We start from the raw sequence: 22,198 nt of genomic DNA on the forward strand, positions 1-22,198 counted from the left end.
AGTACTGCGTTTTGCAGCACTCCAGCTAACTCTTTGCATTTGCGTATTAGTCTTGTGTGCAGGTGCTTGACCATGGAAACCATTTTGTGAAGCTCCTGATGCACAGTTTTTTAGCAGATGATGTGTCCAGAGGCAGTTTGGCACTCTGTTTTAAGTGATACAATGGAGGACAGGCAATTAAGTGGCATCCTGTGACATTTTCACGTTTATGACCACTGAGCTCTTCAGTACTACCTATTCTATGGCAGTTTATTTTATGCACCTGTTAGCAATGGGTGTGTCTGAAACGCTTGAGTTCAATAATTTGGAGGGGTATCCACACACAAACCTGAGGCTTTTAGTTTGGTTTGCACTTTGTTATTATTATACATCAAAAGAGTTCTTGGAGGCCCTCAGAAAGAATATTATACAGTAGATGCCTGTGGCTGTGAGTCTGGGAAGGGATTTAAAAAGATTTCCAAACAATTAGAAGTCAACTGTTTTACTGTCTGGAAGATCATGTGCAGATGAAGAATATTTTAAACAACTGCCAAGTTGTCCAGGTCAGATGTCCCGAGAAAATTCAACCTAGGAGCAGAGCGCAAGATGCTAAAAAGTCTGTAAAAACTCCAGAATTTTATCACGGGTCTTATAGGTAGATCTTGCCGCTGTTGATGTCAAAGGGTGTGTGTCTGTCTATCATTAGGAAGAGGCAGTACAAATTAGACCTACATGAGAAGAGTGCCAGGAGGACACCTTTGCTGTCCAGAAAGAACATTGAGGCAAGAAGAAAACTTACCCATGATCAGTTAGGCAAAGACCAGGGGCCTCATGTATAAATGATGCATATGCACAAAAATGTTGTGTATGCCTGTTTCCACACTCACATTGCAATGTATAAAAATTTAACTTGGCGTAAAGCCACGCACATTCTCATGCCGGCTCAGTCCACTGTGTACGCAAGTTTTCGGCTCGGTTTTGCAAAGTGGCGGCCTCCAGCGTCAAAGCAGTGCTACGGTTTTTTAGATTCACATCCCTAAAGTGGATTTATGAATTACACTGAAATTAACCGCATATTGTATATTAGTTTAAGGCATCTGATTGTAATCAACCTGTAACAATATAATGGACCACAGAATGGCCAAACTATTCCAAATACCATAGCTGCTTTAGCATTATTACACTCACTGCACCACCCATATTTTAACCCACTGTATCTGAATGTGGAATCACAGCTGTACAGCAGCTGATCGGAAAGAGGATTATCATGATACAGCATCTACCACACGGCACCTCAGCCATGCGCACATTTGAACTGCTCCCATATGGCAAATGCTTCAGAGCCTTTCCTATAGGGACTTTACGGTTCAGAAACAGATTGTTCCAAGAGTTATAAACACACTCAATCAGTCCATCATGTGCTCCTGGTAGAACGGTTTGTACTATAAGTGCAGTAACCTCACTGTAAACTTGCACTACAGTTGTAATATTGCACAACCTAAGCCACTTTATGAACCATTTGGACTATCTGCATCCATCCATCCATTTTCCAACCCGCGGAATCCGAACACAGGGTTACGGGGATCTGCACTATATGTACATGTATATTGTACTTATACTTTTCATATTTTATATTTTAAATTGTTTATTGTGGTGTTGTTAGTATTATTATTACTGTTATCATTTAATAGGAAAATAAGTTTATGGAGGATTTGCATATTGAATCTTGTTATACCTTACAATAACAATAAAGGAATTCAATTAAATTCAAAACAAGAAGGAGCATATTTTACAGATGATGATGACGACTGGCTTCTAAGTCGACTTAGGTTTCCAAGCGCTATCTTCTTGGAGCTCTTGATGTCATTTTTAAGATGAAATGCAGTAAAGTATGTATACAGTCATATGAAAAAGTTTGGGAACCCCTCTCGGCCTGCATAATAATTTACTTTCAACAAAAAAGATAACAGTGGTATGTCTTTCATTTCCTAGGAACATCTGAGTACTGGGGTATTTTCTGAACAAAGATTTTTAGTGAAGCAGTATTTAGTTGTATGAAATTAAATCAAATGTGAAAAACTGGCTTTGCAAAAATGTGGGTCCCCTTGTAATTTTGCTGATTTGAATGTATGTAACTGCTCAATAATGATTACTTCCATCAATCCATCCATTTTCCAACCCGCTGAATCCGAACACAGGGTCACGGGGGTCTGCTGGAGCCAATCCCAGCCAACACAGGGCACAAGGTAGGAACCAATCCCGGGCAGGGTGCCAACCCACCGCAGGACACACACAAACACACCCACACACCAAGCACACACTAGGGCCAATTTAGAATCGCCAGTCCACCTAACCTGCATGTCTTTGGACTGTGGGAGGAAACCGGAGTGCCTGGAGGAAACCCACGCAGACACGGGGAGAACCTGCAAACTCCACGCAGGGAGGACCCGGGAAGTGAACCCGGGTCCCCAGGTCTCCCAACTGCGAGGCAGCAGCGCTACCCACTGCGCCACCGTGCCGCCCAATACTGATTACTTGCAACACCAAATTGGTTGGATTAGCTTGTTAAGCCTTGAACTTCATAGACAGGTGTGTCTAATCACGAGAAAAGGTATTTAAGGTGGTCAATTGCAAGTTGTGCTTCCCTTTGACTGTCCTCTGCAGAGTGACAGCATGGGATCCTCAAAGCAACTCTCAAAAGATCTGAAAACAAAGATTGCTCAGTATCATGGTGTAGAGTAAGGCTACAAAAAGCTGTCTCAAAGGTTTAAACTGTCAGTTTCAGCTGTAAGGAATGGAATCAGGAAATGGAAGGCCACAGGCACAGTTGCTGTTAAACCCAGGTTTGGCAAGCCAAGAAAAATACAGGAGTGGTATATGTGCAGGATTGTGAGAATGATTACAGACAAACCACAGATCACTTCCAAAGACCTGCAAGAACATCTTGCTGCAGATGGTGTATCTGTACATCGTTCTACAATTCAGTGCAATTTGCACTAAACATCTGTATGGCAGGGTGATGAGAAAGAAGCCCTTTCTGCACTCACGCCATAAACAGTCACTTGTTGTATGCAAATGCTCATTTAGACATGCCTGATTCATTTTGGAACAAAGTGCTTTGGACTGTTATTTGGTCATAACAAAAAACGCTTTGCATGGCGGAAGAAGAACACCGCATTCCCAGAAAAACACTTGCTACCTACTGTCAAATTTGGTGGAGGCTCCATCATGCTGTGTGGCTAGTTCAGGGACATGGGGCCCTTGTTAAAGTCAAGGCTCAGATGAATTCAACCCAGTATTAACAAATTCTTCCAGATAATGTTCAAGAATCAGTCACAAAGCTGAAGATACACGGGGGTTGGATATTCCAACAAGACAATGATCCAAAACACAGTTCAAAATCTACAAAGTCATTCATGCAGAGGGAGAAGTACAATGTTCTGGAATGGCCGTCACAGTCCCCTGAATTGAATATCATCGAAAATCTGTGGGATGATTTGAAGCAGGCTGTCCATGCTCGACAGCCATCAAATTTAACTGAACTGGAGAGATTTTGTATGGAAGAATGGTCAAAAATACCTCCATCCAGAAACTCAAAGGCTATAGGAGGCGTCTAGAGTCACCTGTCTAATTTTGCTATGATGCATATTGCATATTTTCTGTTAATCCAATAAACTTAATGTCACTGCTGAAATACTACTGTTTCCATAAGGCATGTCATATATTAAAAGGAAGTTGCTACTTTGAAAGCTCAGCCAATGAGAAACAAAAATCCAAAGAAATAAGAGGGGTTCCCAAACTTTTTCATATGACTGTATTACATTATATAGATACATTTTTAACTTAATTTAAATAATGTATACTGTTAATAATTAAACGTGTGGGCACGGTGGCGCAGCAGTAACAATGAGCTGGCACCTCCGTTCAGGGATTGTTCTGCCTTGCGCTGTATGCTTGCTGGAACTGGCGTAACCCTGGATGGATAGAAAAATGGAGTAATTAAACTTGTACTATGAAGATATTTCAATGTTACTTAAAAGTTTTGAAGAATCGGTATTCTAAGCCATTTTACAGATGGCCTGATATTTATTAAAGAGCTAATTGTGTAGCGATTGGTTGCGTGGAGAAAGAAAAGGAAGGACAGGAATTGGGGGGTTAGTATGTTTGAAAGAGACAGTACTGCTTCAATAAATTATTTCATTGAGGGTCATGGACAGCACAGCAAGTGTCTTGCAAGAGGCAGGAACAGTCTCTGGACAGGGTGCCTGCTCGTCGCTACCACTGTGCCACCATGCCCCCATGTTTAATATATGATATCATCATGAAAATTATATCAAGTATACATCTTAGTATTTAAATTGTTCAGAGAGCTGTAATATCATAAATGTAATGTATTGTGTCCTGTCAGCGTAAGAAAGCCTGTTTAAGAAGCACGTAGTGAATCACACACACAGAGCACATAGAAGAACACATAGAATACGAAGCATTCAACGTGCTACTTTAGTTACCATGGGATTTGAGAAAATTATTAAATTAAAAGATTACAAGATGAAGTTTATGATGTTCTGCTTTAATCACAAATTAAAGTATGTGATTAAAGTGGAAATTTCAAGATTAAAGTTGACATTTCCACTGTGTCCCTATTTTTTTTTCCTCCTTTTCTCTATGACCAGCCTTTTCACGAAGACATTGGTATCTGACTTATTTATTTCAGGCACTGTGCAGCTTTCTGAACTTGAACTTTCGAGTTTCTCTGCCACTCTGTGTCACTCGATCACCTTTCTTTTGTTTATACCACTGCTTAAACCAACAAATAGTATGTTTTCCTTGCCTCCACTTGGTATTCGCTGAAATTTTTCTTTTTCCCCTGTGCTTTTGCCATTGTCATTTCACAGAATGCTAAAGGTAATGGGATATTTATGTTGATTTGCATAATCAAAGAGGCATAATTTTGGGAGGAGTTGGGGTGGGGTGGCAGGCACATGCGTTACATTTCACACTGATCTGGATTTATGAAGCGGAAGAACGTGGAAGTTGGCATACGTACAGATTTATGCCTCTTGGGTTTTTTTCATTCATACGCACAGTTCTGTTTTTTCTGCCAAAGGGTGCTTTATCAGTTATTGAACCCAAAGGTTTACTTATTTTTCCACAGATGGAAAAGGCATATCTATTTATTTTTCATTTAATACATTTTTCCAACTGTAATTTTTTGAAGTTATCACCTTTTTTCTAAATATGAAAGCAATTTAAATAAAGCTGAAATCTTGACATGTCTATATATGTTTAAAAAAATCCAGGAGTGTACTTACTTTTTCACACACTTTTTTTCTTAGATATATAGATACATATATAAAAAAAATACATATATAATATATATCTCTATATATATAATATATATATATTAGGGGTGGGCGGTATGACCAAAATTCTATATCACGGTATTTTTCTAAATTATCCCGGTTTCACGGTATTTGACGGTATTTTTTTCCCCATGCATGAGTGGATGTTAAACACATTTTCCACTGCAATTACTGGCTAAGAATAACCTATTCCACTGTCAAGAGCATTGTACATTGTACAAAAAAAACATTTTAATGTGAACACAAGTATTAATACAGGTTTGCATTGCCCCATAAAGTGATACTTTTCAAGGAGGTGGCACTAATGAAGAGAAGGAAAACACATTGCATGACAGATGCAGTCAAAATATAGAACCTTTTTATTTAACAGATTTTTCAAAAACTTAAATTATAATTTTGACAACATATTTTCAACCATCCAAAGAGGTATTTAGACTTAGGAAAATATCCAGAAGTGCTTGTCAAAAGTTGTATTGCACTGAACATGTCCTAGAAAAGGAGTAAATAAATATTTTTTTAAAACAACTACACTTTCTGTTAATGTTAACACTCTCTGTCCACTGACACGTTAAAGTGACTTTTTAAACAACTTTACCATCATTAAACTGCATAATATTTAAACTAATAAATAATAACAATAAAATAAATAATTGTATTATTACTGATAGTTGCACTATTACTTCAAGGCTTCAAAAGCCCAGGTGCATTACACAGTATTCACCAAATTAAAATAAAATAAAACAAGTGCAATCTTGGTGATGACATCTTTACCAACTTAACTATCATTTAGGCAAACTGCATTAATATGGACCTTGCTTCAAGCTAAGCTATATACCCTAAGTTCTTGTCTATAAGCCGGACTCATGTATTAGCCGGAGACCAAAAATCATACGAATTTTTAAAATAAAATCGTATCATAGATAAGCCGGACTCATGGATAAGCCGAACGTACTATAACCTATAACTAATAGAAGGGAGGGAGGTCAGTGGTCTCACTCGCGCCCATTTAATTTTTTTAAGGGGGGAGAGAGTGTGAGATATTGCCGTCTCTCTCACTCCCCGCATGGCGCGGTTGGAGCGGCCGGAGCGCGTTCTTTCTGCTCTGGGCGTCGGCGAGTCAACACGAGCACGTAGCGGTCATTTAAATTGTGATTTTATATGTAAGCATATTTAAATATATATCGCGGATTTCTGCGGACAATGGGTCTTTTAATTTCTGGTACATGCTTCCTCAGTTGGTTTGCCCAGTTGATTTCATACAAGGGACGCTATTGGCAGATGGCTGAGAAGCTAGATTGCTTACTTTTCTGTCAATCTTGCGCTGACTATCTGTGATCCTGACGTATGGGGATTGAGCAGGGGGGCTGTTTGCACACCTAGACGATACAGACGCTCGTCTAAAAATGCTGAAAGATTATCTTCACGTTGCTATCTTTTGTAAAGCTGATTCCTGAAAAGACATGCTGCACAGTGCTTCGCATACTTAAAAGCTCGAAGGGCACGTATTGATTTTTGACTGAAAAACAAACTCTCCCTCTCTCTCTCTTAGTCTGCTCCTGACGGAGGGGGTGTGAGCTGCCGCCTTCAACAGCTTTGTGCCGCGGTGCTTCGCATACTTAAAAGCCAAACAGACATATTGATTTGTTTGCTTCACTCCTTTGAAGAGGAAGATATGTTTGCATTCTTTTAATTGTGAGACAGAACTGTCATCTCTGTCTTGTCATGGAGCACAGTTTAAACTTTTGAAAAAGAGACAAATGTTTGTTTGCAGTGTTTGAATAACGTTCCTGTCTCTCTACAACCTCCTGTGTTTCTGCGCAAATCTGTGACCCAAGCATGACAATATAAAAATAACCATATAAACATATGGTTTCTACTTCGCGGATATTCTTATTTCGCGGGTGGCTCTGGAACGCAACCCCCGCGATGGATGTATAAGCCGGACTTATGTATAAGCCGATATTCTATTTTTTCATTTTCACAACTTTTTTCCTTAGATAAGCCGCGGCTTATTGACAAGAACTTAGGGTACATAAATAATACAACTGCAACTTGCATTTATAATTGTATTTGTGGTATAGCCCTACGGAATCGTATTAGGGCCACGGTGAAGAAAAAAAAAACTATACGTTGAGAATAAAGTCGACATTTCCACTTTATTCTCGCTGTTTATGTCGAGATTAAAGTCGACATTTCCACTCTATTCTCATAGTTTACTTTATAATTAAAGTAGAATGTCGTAAACTAAACTTCATCCTAAAATCATTGTTTAATTTACTAGATTTTTCTCAAACCCTGTCATAAGTTAATGTAGCACATTAAATGCTTTGTGTTGTGTTCCCCGACCCAGTTGTTAATCACTACGCTTCTTAAACTGACTTCCTCCGCACTAAGAGACAGCGATCACCATACAGAATCCATTCACTGTATGATATCCCTGCTCTCTGAAAATTTAGAATTTATATCAAGTATTTATTTATATCAAGTATTTATCATGGCATTCTAAATGTTCAGAGAGCATGAATATCATGTGAATGGATTCTGTGCAGCGATCGCTGCCGTTGCCTCCTCTTAGTGCAGAGGAAGTCAGTTTAAGAAGCTCGGGGAACACTTAACACAAAGCATTTAATGTGCTATATAACTTTTGAGAAAATCTAGTAAATTAAATATTCATTTTACGATGAAGTTTAGTTTACGATGTTCTACTTTAATGACAAAGTACAAGAATAAAGTCAACATGTCGTCACAATATTACACAGTACCCAGGTACATTACGCTGTATTGAAAACAAATAAAACAAGTACAACTTGGCTTGCAGTATTATTCAGTAGTATAGAAACCGTATTTACACATCTGACCTTTTAAAACTAAAGCATCTCCAGGCGACAGACGTGACACCTTTTTTTTCGGCTCTCTGTCCATTTTCAACGCGCGGCATACCTATGCTGCCGCCCACTATTTGGTGGTATAGCAGTGAAAAAGAGCCCTAGTGCAACAAATCTGTGTTTAGCGGTGTAGCAGTGAAAAAGGTCCCCACTTGAACAGTTTCCCGCTGCGCCACGTTCCGAACGTCGTTTAGGCAATTTAAACCAGTGTTGCGGTATAAGAAAAATCCATATCATAAAAAAAATAAAAAACGGTTTTCGGTATGAACCGGTATACCGCCCAGCACTACTATATATATACACAGTGGAACCTCGTTTTGCAAGACGAGCAAAAAATTTTAATAAATTTTGACTTGATGAACGAGAGAGGTCTTGCAGTAGGAGTAGTATGTATATGCTCTGTCTGCTGAGCGTTATGTGATCACAACTGAGCTCATGGTTCTTCTCTCTCTCTCGCTGCAGGATTGTGGGTAATCGTCTCCTATTCTCCGTCTGAGTCGGCGTGCCTCACTCATATAGTCAACATCAGTACGAGCTTATACTGTTTACTACAACATTAGCATTGTGACTATGTGTGCGTGAGCACGTGTGTGTGTGTGTGTGTATGTATGTATGTATGTATGTATGTGTGTGTGCGCTCGCATGCGCGTGTTTGCTGTGACATGCAAGTCCCCGTCTTGCACCCTAAAACACGAAGCTGAGTCTCAGTACTTTAGCAACACCAGCTTTATTCAGCTTGAAACAGCAACAGCGCAGTTATTTATACACAGACACAGCAGTCCGGCAGGGCCCTGCACATTTATAATGTTCCTTGTTCCTTTTCTCACCTGTCGACGGCAGGTGCATATAGCATGTCTGCGATCTTTTCGGATTCGCTTTTACGGCGAACTGCTACAGCGCTGGGAGACTGCGATTGCTTTGGAACGCTTTTCCGCATGTCGTCCCGTTGGGTGCAATCCCACAAGAGTTTAGAAACTCACTCACACCAGTAAAGTGCAGGTTAATTTGTTTTATGTATTTTTACTTTATATTTTGTATTAATCATTTTTATATGAATAGTTTTGGGTTGTGGAACAAATCATCTGAGTTTCCATTATTTCTTATGGGGAAATTCACTTTGATATATGAGTGCTTCGGACTATGAGCATGTTTCCAGAACAAATTATGCTCACAAACCGAGGTTCCACTGTGTGTGTGTGTGTATTATATATATATATATATATATATATATATATATATATATATATATATATACACTAATTAATAAAAGGCAAAGCACTCACTGACTGACTCATCACTAATTCTGCATCTTCCCGTGTAGGTGGAAGGCTGAAATTTGGCAGGCTGATTCCTTACAGCTTACTTACAAAAGTTAGGCAGGTTTCATTTCGAAATTCAACGCGTAATGGTCATAACTGGAACCTCTTTTTTCACAATATACTGTAATGGACGGCAGCTCGATGGCCGTGGGAGGAGGAGTTGAGTGTCACGTCATCACGCCTCCCACGTAATCACGTGAAAAGACTGAACGCAGTATGGACAAATGAAGGAGGAGCCGCAAACCGCGAAGAACAAAAAATTCATTAAACAATTGAGAAGGGAGCGAAACAATAAGAAGCGAGCGAGTGAAGCATACAAGCATGTTCATAAGGGAAACAAAGCACGGTGTAAAACGTAAGTTTAAATTAAGTTTATAGAAACGCTCCCGCTGCGGATTGCAATAACATATTCGCGAGATAAAAGTTTAATGAGAAGACACGAGGTATAAACGAACCACACGCCATAGCGCAACGTTAGGGGCAACAGTTTCAACCATTCTATGATCTGCTTCTCGCAACTGAAAGATGGCACATGGCGGATGTTAGCCGACTTGCTGAACGCAACGTTAGGGGCTTCAACTCTGGCGCTGACGATAGAGATTCGATTCCCGAGAGGGGATGCATTGAGTGTGTATGCCTGATGAGCCCAGAATTAGGGAGAAACACGTGTCGCATACTCTTTGCATTATTTGAAAGTAAACTATTAAAACCATTCTATGATCAGCTTCTGGGAACAGAAAGAGGGCACGTGGCGGATGTAAGGTGACTTCCTGACCAACCACAAGCGTAACCTGGCAGGTAACCACCCATACAGTCAGATTGTGATTCAGAAAACGAATGCCATGAATGTAATTGCCACGATCTACATACTGTCAAATAAACGAAACACACGCCTTAGCGCGACAGCTGTGAAAAGCAAGGTTCACAAAAAAACAGATCCTTAACAAATTGTTATTGGTATATTTTCGATCCGTTTAAAAAGGTTTTATTTTCTTCTTAAAAAATTAAAAGCAGTACTTCGCCGCAACGAAGCGCGAGAATTTGGCTATATATATCTGCTTCTCACAATTAAAAGAGGGCACGTGGCGGATTTTAGACGACTTCATGACCAAACATAAGTGTTACCTGCCAGGTAGGGTTACCACTTTTAATACAAAAAAATAAGGGACGCATACTGCAGCGGGTGCCACATCCCAGTGCCAACACTTTGCAGACTCTACTTAAAAGACCCGCCCTCCTCACTGGACAGTTAAAAAGACCAATCAAACTAACGATGACATCAAGTATTACCCAATCAAAAGTAGGAAAGGAGGCATTTTCATAAAATGCGTGTGGGATGATTTGCATGAGACGCTGCTTTAAAAAAAAAATGATAAAAAAAATCCGGGACAAATCCCGTCCCGTATTGATTCAAAACGGGATGCGCAATTTCATTCTCAAATACGGGACGATTCCGTATTTTAAAGGACGGGTGGCAACACTACAGTGCCAGGTAACCACCCATACAATCAGATTGTGATTCAGACTAGAAATGCAATGAATGTAATTACCCCGATCTACATACAAGGTGAAAGTCTTGCAACATTCAAAGATGATGGTTTGGGATAAGTACACCATAGAACATAAAAGAGCTTATGAAGCCTTGAACCGAAAAAAGCAAGATCTCAGAGATCGTAAAAAAAAAAAAAATAGGAGGTAATGTCGTTTTACTCGCTGTAGATTTTAGTCAAACATTACCAGTTATTTCATGAGGGAGACCAGCAGATGAACTCAATGCGTGTTTAAAATCCATGCTTCTCCCACGCTCGGTTATATGTCGCGTGTTCTCGGGTAGGTGCACCAAAAAATGTATACATTTAAGCATGTAATGGGCAGACAAAAAATGAGGTATACCCGAAGGCACTGCAGTAGTACTTAATGTAACTTTACTTCTTAAATGTTAATGTTTTATTGTTTAATAATTTATACGCTTCTTATACAGTGGTGTGAAAAACTATTTGCCCCCTTCCTGATTTCTTATTCTTTTGCATGTTTGTCACACAAAATGTTTCTGATCATCAAACACATTTAACCATTAGTCAAATATAACACAAGTAAACACAAAATGCAGTTTTTAAATGATGGTTTTTATTATTTAGGGAGAAAAAAAATCCAAACCTACATGGCCCTGTGTGAAAAAGTAATTGCCCCCTTGTTAAAAAATAACCTAACTGTGGTGTATCACACCTGAGTTCAATTTCCGTAGCCACCCCCAGGCCTGATTACTGCCACACCTGTTTCAATCAAGAAATCACTTAAATAGGAGCTGCCTGACACAGAGAAGTAGACCAAAAGCACCTCAAAAGCTAGACATCATGCCAAGATCCAAAGAAATTCAGTAACAAATGAGAACAGAAGTAATTGAGATCTATCAGTCTGGTAAAGGTTATAAAGCCATTTCTAAAGCTTTGGGACTCCAGCGAACCACAGTGAGAGACATTATCCACAAATGGCAAAAACATGGAACAGTGGTGAACCTTCCCAGGAGTGGCCGGCCGACCAAAATTACCCCAAGAGTGCAGAGACGACTCATCCGAGAGGTCACAAAAGACCCCAGGACAACGTCTAAAGAACTGCAGGCCTCACTTGCCTCAATTAAGGTCAGTGTTCACGACTCCACCATAAGAAAGAGACTGGGCAAAAACGGCCTGCATGGCAGATTTCCAAGACGCAAACCACTATTAAGCAAAAAGAACATTAGGGCTCATCTCAATTTTGCTAAGAAACATCTCAATGATTGCCAAGACTTTTGGGAAAATACCTTGTGGACTGATGAGTCAAAAGTTGAACTTTTTGGAAGGCAAATGTCCCGTTACATCTGGCGTAAAAGGAACACAGCATTTCAGAAAAAGAACATCATACCAACAGTAAAATATGGTGGTGGTAGTGTGATGGTCTGGGGTTGTTTTGCTGCTTCAGGACCTGGAAGGCTTGCTGTGATAGATGGAACCATGAATTCTACTGTCTACCAAAAAATCCTGAAGGAGAATGTCCGGCCATCTGTTCGTCAACTCAAGCTGAAGCGATCTTGGGTGCTGCAACAGGACAATGACCCAAAACACACCAGCAAATCCACCTCTGAATGGCTGAAGAAAAACAAAATGAAGACTTTGGAGTGGCCTAGTCAAAGTCCTGACCTGAATCCAATTGAGATGCTATGGCATGACCTTAAAAAGGCGGTTCATGCTAGAAAACCCTCAAATAAAGCTGAATTACAACAATTTTGCAAAGATGAGTGGGCCAAAATTCCTCCAGAGCGCTGTAAAAGACTCATTGCAAGTTATCGCAAACGCTTGATTGCAATTATTGCTGCTAAGGGTGGCCCAACCAGTTATTAGGTTTAGGGGGCAATTACTTTTTCACACAGGGCCATGTAGGTTTGGATTTTTTTTCTCCCTAAATAATAAACACCATCATTTAAAAACTGCATTTTGTGTTTACTTGTGTTATATTTGACTAATGGTTAAATGTGTTTGATGATCAGAAACATTTTGTGTGACAAACATGCAAAAGAATAAGAAATCAGGAAGGGGGCAAATAGTTTTTCACACCACTGTATGTTGTTCAAATTCTTTTATTAAAATACCAGTGACAGCGCAATGCACGATAACATGGAGTGAATACACCATACGCATCCGCCCTCGGCCGCCCTGGTGTGCGCAGATAGGAGTTGATTCTACAATAAAATAAAATAAAGATAAAAAGAGTAATACAATCATCACCCATAAAGCGGATAGTAGACGTGACGTACTATATGTGTAGCAGATTTCAAGTCAATAGGTGAAACGGTTTGCGAGCTACAGGTGATTTAAAATCCTGGACAGACAAACGAATAGCCACGGTAGCAAATTACAGAAGAAGATTTTACTGTTTAATAATTTATATTTATATGAAATGTGCTTCTTATATATTACTTCATATTCTCATATGATAATGATGTTAATGTTGTTTATATTGATTTCTATGTTATTGAAACTGTATGTATGTGTGTATATGTATGTGTGTGTGTGTGTGTGTGTGTATATATATATATATATATACACACATACTAGCAAAATACCCGCGCTTCGCAGCGGCGAAGTACTGCTTTAAAATTTTAAATAATAAACTGAGGGAAATTATACCAATAATTTGTTAAGGATCTCTTTGTATACCATGTTGTCAGTTCGCCCCTCCGGTTGTAATATGACCAAGTTGTGCGCTGAGCTTACTCTTGAGCATGCAACATATAGTTGGCCATGTGAAAAGCAAATCAAAGAACAGCAAGACCGCGCCAGCTGCGGAGCTCAGCTCGGAGCAAAATGAAGTGAATGAAATGAGGTGAATGGGAGGGGAGATGATCACGTGACTCCAACACCCGCCTTAACTCTCCATCCCTCCACAAACAGTCTCTCGGATCCCAACTCTCCTTTATAGATAAATAGCAAAATACCCACGCTTCGCAGCGGAGAAGTAGTGTGTTAAAGAGGTTATGAAAAAGAATTTAAAAATAACGTAACATGATTGTCAATGTAATTGTGTTGTCATTGTTATGAGTGTTGCTGTCATATATATATATATATATATATATATATATATATATATATATATATATATATATATATATATATATATATATATATATATATATATATATATCTATCTATAGATATATATATATATATATAGATATATATATATATATATATATTCACGGCATTCGAAGTCTGTGTCACAGTCTGATTGTATGGGTGGTTACCTACCAGGTAACGCTTGTGGTTGCCCAGCAACCTGCTAACATCCGCCACGGTGCCCTCAGTTTGTGAAGAGCAGATCATAGAATGGTTGAAATAGTTTACTGTCAAATAAATGCAAAGAGTACACGACACGTGTTTGGCTCTCATTCTGGGCTCATCAGGTGTACACACTCCACTGCACTCCCTCTCGGGAATCGAACCTCGGACGTCAGCGCCAGAGGCGATGCCCCTAATGTTGCGCCACGGCTTGTGGTTCGTTTATAGATATATAGATATAGATAGATATATATATATAGATATAGATATATAGGGGCGGCACGGTGGCGCAGTGGTAGCGCTGCTGCCTCGCAGTTAGGTGACCCGGGTTCGCTTCCCGGGTCCGCCCTGCGTGGAGTTTGCATGTTCTCCCCGTGTCTGCGTGGGTTTCCTCCGGGCACTCCGGTTTCCTCCCACAGTCCAAAGACATGCAGGTTAGGTGGATTGGTGATTCTAAATTGGCCCTAGTGTGTGCTTGTTGTGTGGGTGTGTTTGTGTGTGTCCTGCGGTGGGTTGGCACCCTGCCCGGGATTGGTTCCCTGCCTTGTGCCCTGTGTTGGCTGGGATTGGCTCCAGCAGACCCCCGTGACCCTGTGTTCGGATTCAGCGGGTTGGAAAATGGATGGATGGATATATATATATATATATATATATATATATATATATATATATATATATATATATATATATATTATATATATATATATATCTATATATATTATATATATATATATCTATATATATTATATATATATATATCTATATATATTATATATATATATATATAGAGAGATATATATATTTATATATATATAGATAGATATATATATATAGCAAAATACCCGCGCTTCGCAGCGGAGAAGTAGTGTGTTAAAGAGGTTATGAAAAAGTAAAGGAAACATTTTAAAAATAACGTAACATGATTGTCAATGTAATTGTGTTGTCATTGTTATGAGTGTTGCTGTCATATATATATACTGTGTATGCATTTTTCCCACCTTCTTGTCTTTCCCAATAAGTTAATCTCATATTAATAATAATCTATATGCAAGTCGGCTTCCTTTTAGCTTTTGTTTTCAGAGGAAGATGAGGAGGTTGAGGTTGGGAGCAGGCACTGATTATGGTGCATTGCCACACCCACCACATGACGAACTACCCGGTGGACATCTGAAATTGGGAGCAGAATAGAACCAACAAAACTTTTACTGGATTATATTTTATTACTAGATAATCTCAATATATCAGTGCTGAATTTTGATGCTGTCCTGAAGAATAAAGAATTACAGTGTATGTGCAGTCATATTAAGGGCAGGTTTGGAATCGCCAGTTAAGTGAACTTGCAAGTCTTTGATAGGGTGGGCAGAAAGTCGGGGTACACAGACAAAGGGAGAATATGTGGACAATGGTGGGATTTGAAACGAGGATGCTGCAACTGTGTGACTACTTCATTTATGTGTTTATGATAATATTAAAGCCTTAGTGGAAATTTCTGATTCATGTGCACTTTTGTCTCATTAGAGTTTAATTGAAAGTCCTGTTTCTATTTTCCAATATCCAGTAAATAGTACTTTTGTGTATGATTGTTGTTGACGTTTTTTATGTTTATTATTTATGGACATATTGTCCGCACCATTCTAATGCTTAAAATTGGTTATCAAAGTTGTATGTCTTTCTTGTCTATATTTGTGTGTGTTATTCTGTACATCCAGTTTAATTTCTCAATTCTAAGAGACCTTATTTAGTTTTGGTCACAGCTGTTTTTATAGTATGTAATAATGAAACAGAAACGGGTCAAGGTTTGGGGTTTTTAGCCCAGTATACTGCAACGAAAAGGTCCAACTTATCTTTAAAATACAAAAATAACATTAGACAAAAATGAGGGGGGAGGACAGACATTTTATGGAGTCGGACCGGAAATGAAGACCCATGGAATGCTGGGAAGGAGTGGTGGTGGATGGGTAGTGTACGTCATCAATGGGGGACCAGAGGGAAGAAAGTAACCCGGAAGTAGTGTTGTTGTTTGGTCGTCCGGGCAGGATTATTGCGGCGGCGCTTCGTCTTTTCTATGGGAAGAGAGAGGGGTTAGTACACCGCCATCGTCACCTGGCACAACTTGTCGCGGTGCGCGTCGGGTCTTTTAGCCGCTCCCCATGCGCTTGTGCGTGACAAGTACAAAAACACCTATTTTTTGCTGTTATTGCCATAATGTGACTTGAGCAGTGATATTATAATAGAAATTGAAATACAATACCTTGGCTGTATTGATCTATAGTCTGTGCTTTGAATTCTGAACTCATCCCGTCTCAACAGGTTTTCGGAGTTGTGAAATTTTAAGTTACTGTAAATCTCTAGGTTGTCTATTTCACTGTTTATTATTTGTTCCGTCAACCTGTTTCATTTTCTAATTCTATGGATCTTTGTTAAGACTTATCCAAAGCTGTTTTATAGAAAAACATCTACTCATTTTTAGCTATGCTTACTGTAATGTGATTGAGCAGCAACCTTTATAATAAAAACTTAACACAGTACCTAAGTGCTAGCCTGTAGAATTCTCAAGTCATCCTATCTTATGATAAAAGATTGATCAAATCTTCCTTACCCTCCAGGGCTGTCCTACTTTGAGGATGCACATGATGACCTAGATGACTGTAAGTGTGATTATTTTTTCCATATCAATTTTAGATTGGTTAATCATAACTGTCTTGCAAATTTTGTCTTATTAATAAAATGATAAATGTCAGAAGTTTGCTGCAAAAAAGAAACAGGAAAAATTTAAAGGGAAAGAATTATAATTTTAAACACTGTCTGGTATAGTATGAAAGTTTGTTGTTAGCAGCTTAGTGACGCACAGTCAGAAAGTCAGCTTCATTTGCTTCATTTGCTCTGATAAAACTACTACTACGGTTTGGTGTGTAATTCTTTAATGTTGTTTTCTTTGAAAGCATGTATTCAATTCTTTACTTCATGCCACCACACAGTGACCAGTAGTGCATATAGTTATGTTAGCTACAAATATTGCAGCAGTTATTTTAAAGTGATACTTAAAGCAAGTGTAATAAAGAACACAGTACATACTGTAATTTCATCAAGATTACAGTTTCTGACCCTTTAGTGAAAGTAAATAAATTAATATTGGTATGATCCATTGTATTATGTACTTATAAATTACTCTTCAAGATTCTATTTGCTTTAGGTTACATATTTTTAATGCTGCAGCATGTACCTTCTGATTAACTCTAAAGCAAACAAGCTTTGGTACTCCTGGTAAGAGAGGCAGTTGTTATGTCTGTTTTAAGTTGTAGACCTACCTTAACTCCCAGAGTAATCTGATCTGTCTTAATGAGACATCCTTAATCAATCCAGCCTTAAACAGCATCCACAGTTCAGAGTCATCCAAAATTATTCAGAACTGTAATGGTATTGACTTGAATTTCAATGATCTTTAAATTTGTGTCTTATTTGAAGAAAAAAAAAAATCAGTTGTTTTGTAGACAGTAGTGACTGTTCAGTGTGCGTAGGGTGGTAGCCATTGTACTGAATATTTGACTTTCCCCTTAAGTGTCAGGAGACTGCACAAATCAAAATACCCATAATTCATATACAGAATATAGATGAAGCAATAACCAGAACAGACATCTTGTATTAAACAGCAATTAACATAAGTAACTGGGTAACTATTCTTTGTTGGCATTTTAAATAATATTACTGTTATGGTCAGTCTCTAAATTAAGGCTGAATTTATACAAACATACTTCCAAAACACTTTCAATGAAATGCCAGTACGGCTTTACAAGCAAAACCCCTTTAACACCAGTCTGCCAAATACTAAAATTTGAACAGATGTTGCATTAGAAAGCATATTTCAAATGGTATAATGTGAGGCTGGTTAAAGTTACAGCAGTTTACATTATCATGATGTTATTTATTCATTGTTAAAGACAGCTGCATGACAGAATGCTAAAAAAAAAAAAGCTGTTGTTAATTAGCTTTGTTTTACATTAAGTACAAAGGTTGATATGCTTAAGAGTTGTATATCAAAAGAGTGATGATCTATTTTGCTTTTCTACTCATAAGCTGAGATTTGCTTTCAGTAACTTGAGCTAAGGGCAGCACGGTAGTGCAGTGGCAGTGCTGCTGCCTTGCAGTAAGGAGGCCTGGGTTCACTGTCCGGGCCCTCCCTGCGTGGAGTTTGCATGTTCTCCCTGTGTCTGCGTGGGTTTCCTCCAGTTTCCTCCCACAATCCAAAGACATGCAGGTTAGGTGCATTGGCGATCCTAAATTGCCCCTAGTGTGTGCTTGTTGTGTGTGTGTGTGTCCTGCGGTGGGTTGGCGCCTTGTGTTGGCTGGGATTGGCTCTAGCAGACCCCCATAAAATTGGGTTGATGATTTCCAGGTTACCACAAAGAAAATAAGATTATTTCATAAGTAAAACTGTTTTAATAATGAGAAACTGCAAGAAACTTAAAATTGCAATGACCCTGTAATGGAATATTTGAATTCAAAAGAATATATAGGTTAAAGCATAGTTCTTGTCAGTGCCCTACTATTACTCAGGCATTAATAAGATTTTTTTATTACTTATTTGAAATGCCATTTTCATTTATAGAAAACTGTTTAGTCTTCTAGATCAACAGTGTTACAATTATATGCTTTGTAAGGATATTTTGAAAGCAATTAGAAAAGGAAGATTTTTTTTTTTCAATTTTGGGGCATTACACCATCTGTAAATGTGAACGGATGGAAAATTGAATATTTTAAGCTATTGTGACCCATGAGTCGCTGCCTTGCACCCAAAAGATGAGGCTGAGTCTAAAGATTTCAGGAAAATCAGCCTTACTCAATTTTATGAAACTGGAACAGTAAGGTTATTTATTGCAGTGGGAACTACCACTGTACTACACACAGACACAGCAAACAAGCAGGGCTGGGGGGCCAGGTCAGTGGCCAAGTTAGTGTTCCCCGAATCACCCCTCAGGCAGCAGATGCATTGTGCGAGGAGGTGGTGAGCTTGCCATTGACTCTGTGGTGCTTGTGAACCTGTGGGGTGCTGTGAACCTGTGGTTGCCTTGGCGACGGACAAGTAGCCCTCGACAGATGCATCAATCGCGTTTTGGCGTATCGCTCCATTGGAGAGAGTCACTCCTTAAACAGTAAATCAACTTAAACGGACCATTTTGTCCTCTCCTACTTGCTTTATGCAATATTGTTTGTTCATCAGTGCTAGAATATCTGTCACTAGTACAGAATTGTAGGGCAAACACTGAACAAGAATATAGGAGTGTCTTGTGTTATAAATTAATGAAAACACTAAAATGTATGTTAATGAGAAATTTGCAAACATTTATAATGCTGCATTACTTATTTAACAGAAAATAATTTCAAATGTATTAAAATGACAATGAAGCAACATTACTGTACTGTAATTCACGAAACACAAGTTATTTAAATCATGAACCATGGGTATAAACAGAATGTTAACCTTATACTTAAACATACAGGTTTTGATAATGATATGGTATCTCATGTAGATGGAAATAGCATAAAAGCCACCACTTACTGATGATTGTGAGATGTATGTTGTCTCTGAGTAATTGTTGAGTGAGTTACTTCCCTCTCGGCAGGTATATTCCCTGAGATTGCACAGTCAGTGTAGCTGCTTATCTGTGACAGAGCTTGTTTTTACCATTTACATTCAGTGGCATCCATGAATGAAATCACAAAGTAAGTTGAAATGGTGACCTTACTATACTATGCCTAAATGTTAGTGATGGCTGCCAAACATTCATCCTTATCAAAACTAGTTTGCTTTGTTTGCAAGCTTAAAAAAAATGCTGGTTGAAAATAAAATGGGATTTGCTTAAAAAGAAAAATTTGGCGATTTTATTAGCAAGCATGGCCGGATAGCAAGAAGAAAGCCATTACTCTTAATGCAATTCATTGCTATTCATTTTCTGAACCCACTTTTGATAGGTGTAAGATTGGGAAATGTCTTTTGTAAATTCTTCTCCAACTAGGCTGGGAGGCTTGATTTCTTGTTTCCGTACTAAATACTTTTAAAGCTGGAGCTGACTGTATCCTTTAGTGTTTAAAACATGGTTGGTGCATTTAAAGAAAAGAAATAGCAACCCTGTATGAGTTTATCAGGGTAAAACTCTAATGTAAAATGCATTGACAAATTATCAAGGTAATGCACACCAATAAATAAAAACAACTGGTTTGAAATGTAACTATAGCTCTGAGTTCTGTGAATCTACTTTACTTAAATTGCCTGTGTTAATAAATATGTTGCAGCTACTTGGTAAGTAACTGCAGTCATAGTTTGTAATTTTTCTGATATATTTATCCAGTTGAGGGTCACAGACAAAGATGAAAGCCAATTCTGGCTGAGGAAACAATGAATCTCAAGGCACACACACGCATAGCCCTAAATTGTTGAAACAGACAGCTGGTGTACTATGGCTTGAAGACATTTTCTTAAAGACAGTTTCTTTAAAATAGGCTGTAAATGTAATATATCTTTTTTATTATAATAAAAAAATACTGGGATGAGACTTTTTAGCCTAGGACGAGATGTGACTTTTTCAGAGAGATACTTTCACATCCCACGAGATGAGACTTAGTGGCAAGAGATTTAACCACACTCAGGGCTGGAAATAAAAGACAAAGGGTAGATGACAAAATAGAACGTCATAAAGAATTCAAAAACATTGGTGTGATACACATGCAGGACAGGTTAGAGATAATGAAAGTACTAAAATTCGAAAGTCTCAAAAAATGATAGTAAAGATTGCATTAGCGCAAAAAAATGGACATTATTACTCATTGAAATAACAGAACAGTGAAAAGAGATTGAATATATTGTTTAGATTTAAACTTGGAGACTTGTAGATTGTCTAATTTGTGTTGCCATCAGGGAAAAGTAGTGTTTCTTCCGAATGAAGAGGCGTATCCGCGAGAATTAAAAGATTTATTCGGTGAAAGTGAAATCCACATATGCGAGCGGCAGAGATGCGAAGTGGCTGGCACGTAGCGCAGGCCGGGGGGGTTGGGGTGAGCGAAGCGAGCAGGGGGCAAAGCCCCCTAGTATTCTATTATGCTGTACTTCATGTTACAAAGTACTGAATGCTGAAAAAAGGAAGGTGAATCCTGAACATAAAACTGGGTCATGTTCTGTATCTTATGAACCTGGCCATCTGTGCCAGTTGGTGAAACATCATACATAAGAATACGGATGGATATGTGGTGAATAGAACAGTGCACAACAAGTACTTGTCATTTTTATGCTTTGACATTTTGGTGATTAGCCAACACAAATACTGAAGCCAGATCATTCATTAAGTCATTTCTCCCCACCCCTTTTATTCATTATCCATGGCCACTTTGTTTAATTCAGGGTCAAATGCACCAGTGCCCATCCTAGGAGCAGCACCGACCACAAGACAACCAAACCTGTCACGGAGTTGACTTCTGCACACACCTTCACTCACTCATGCAAGAACAGTTTTTTTTGTTACTAATCAATATAACACACACATCTTTGTGTTGTGTGTGGAAAACTGGAGAAAAATTGGGTGAACCTGCAAACTCAATACATAGAGTGAACAGTGCTAATCATGGGGCCATTGTGAAACCATTTCCTACTAATGTAGTATGATGGTAGAAAACTTTTGCGGTATGCACCGACATAGACATTTTATCATTTATTGCTCAAATAATTTTATTTTTGTGTTAGAATAATAAATAGTAAAATTTTGGAATGCTCATATCTAATGATATTCTTTGCTTTAAAATCATACATTTGAGTGTTACAACAGCATAAACTTGTTTAAATGAATAAATTT

At 38.5% G+C, this 22,198-nt stretch overlaps 1 protein-coding gene across 1 annotated transcript in view; it reads left to right on the forward strand.

Annotated features, from left to right (window-relative positions):
• The window catches only part of ppp4r1l (protein phosphatase 4, regulatory subunit 1-like), a 68,074-nt gene that overhangs the window by 26,278 nt on the left and 19,598 nt on the right, over positions 1-22,198 (forward strand). Inside the window, exon 2 of the mRNA XM_028811961.2 lies at positions 16,964-17,005. Coding sequence (XP_028667794.2) covers positions 16,964-17,005 — 42 coding nt within the window. The remainder of the gene's footprint in view (positions 1-16,963; positions 17,006-22,198) is intronic.

The sequence above is a fragment of the Erpetoichthys calabaricus genome, chromosome 10, assembly GCF_900747795.2.
Source record: "Erpetoichthys calabaricus chromosome 10, fErpCal1.3, whole genome shotgun sequence".
NCBI lineage: Eukaryota > Metazoa > Chordata > Cladistia > Polypteriformes > Polypteridae > Erpetoichthys > Erpetoichthys calabaricus.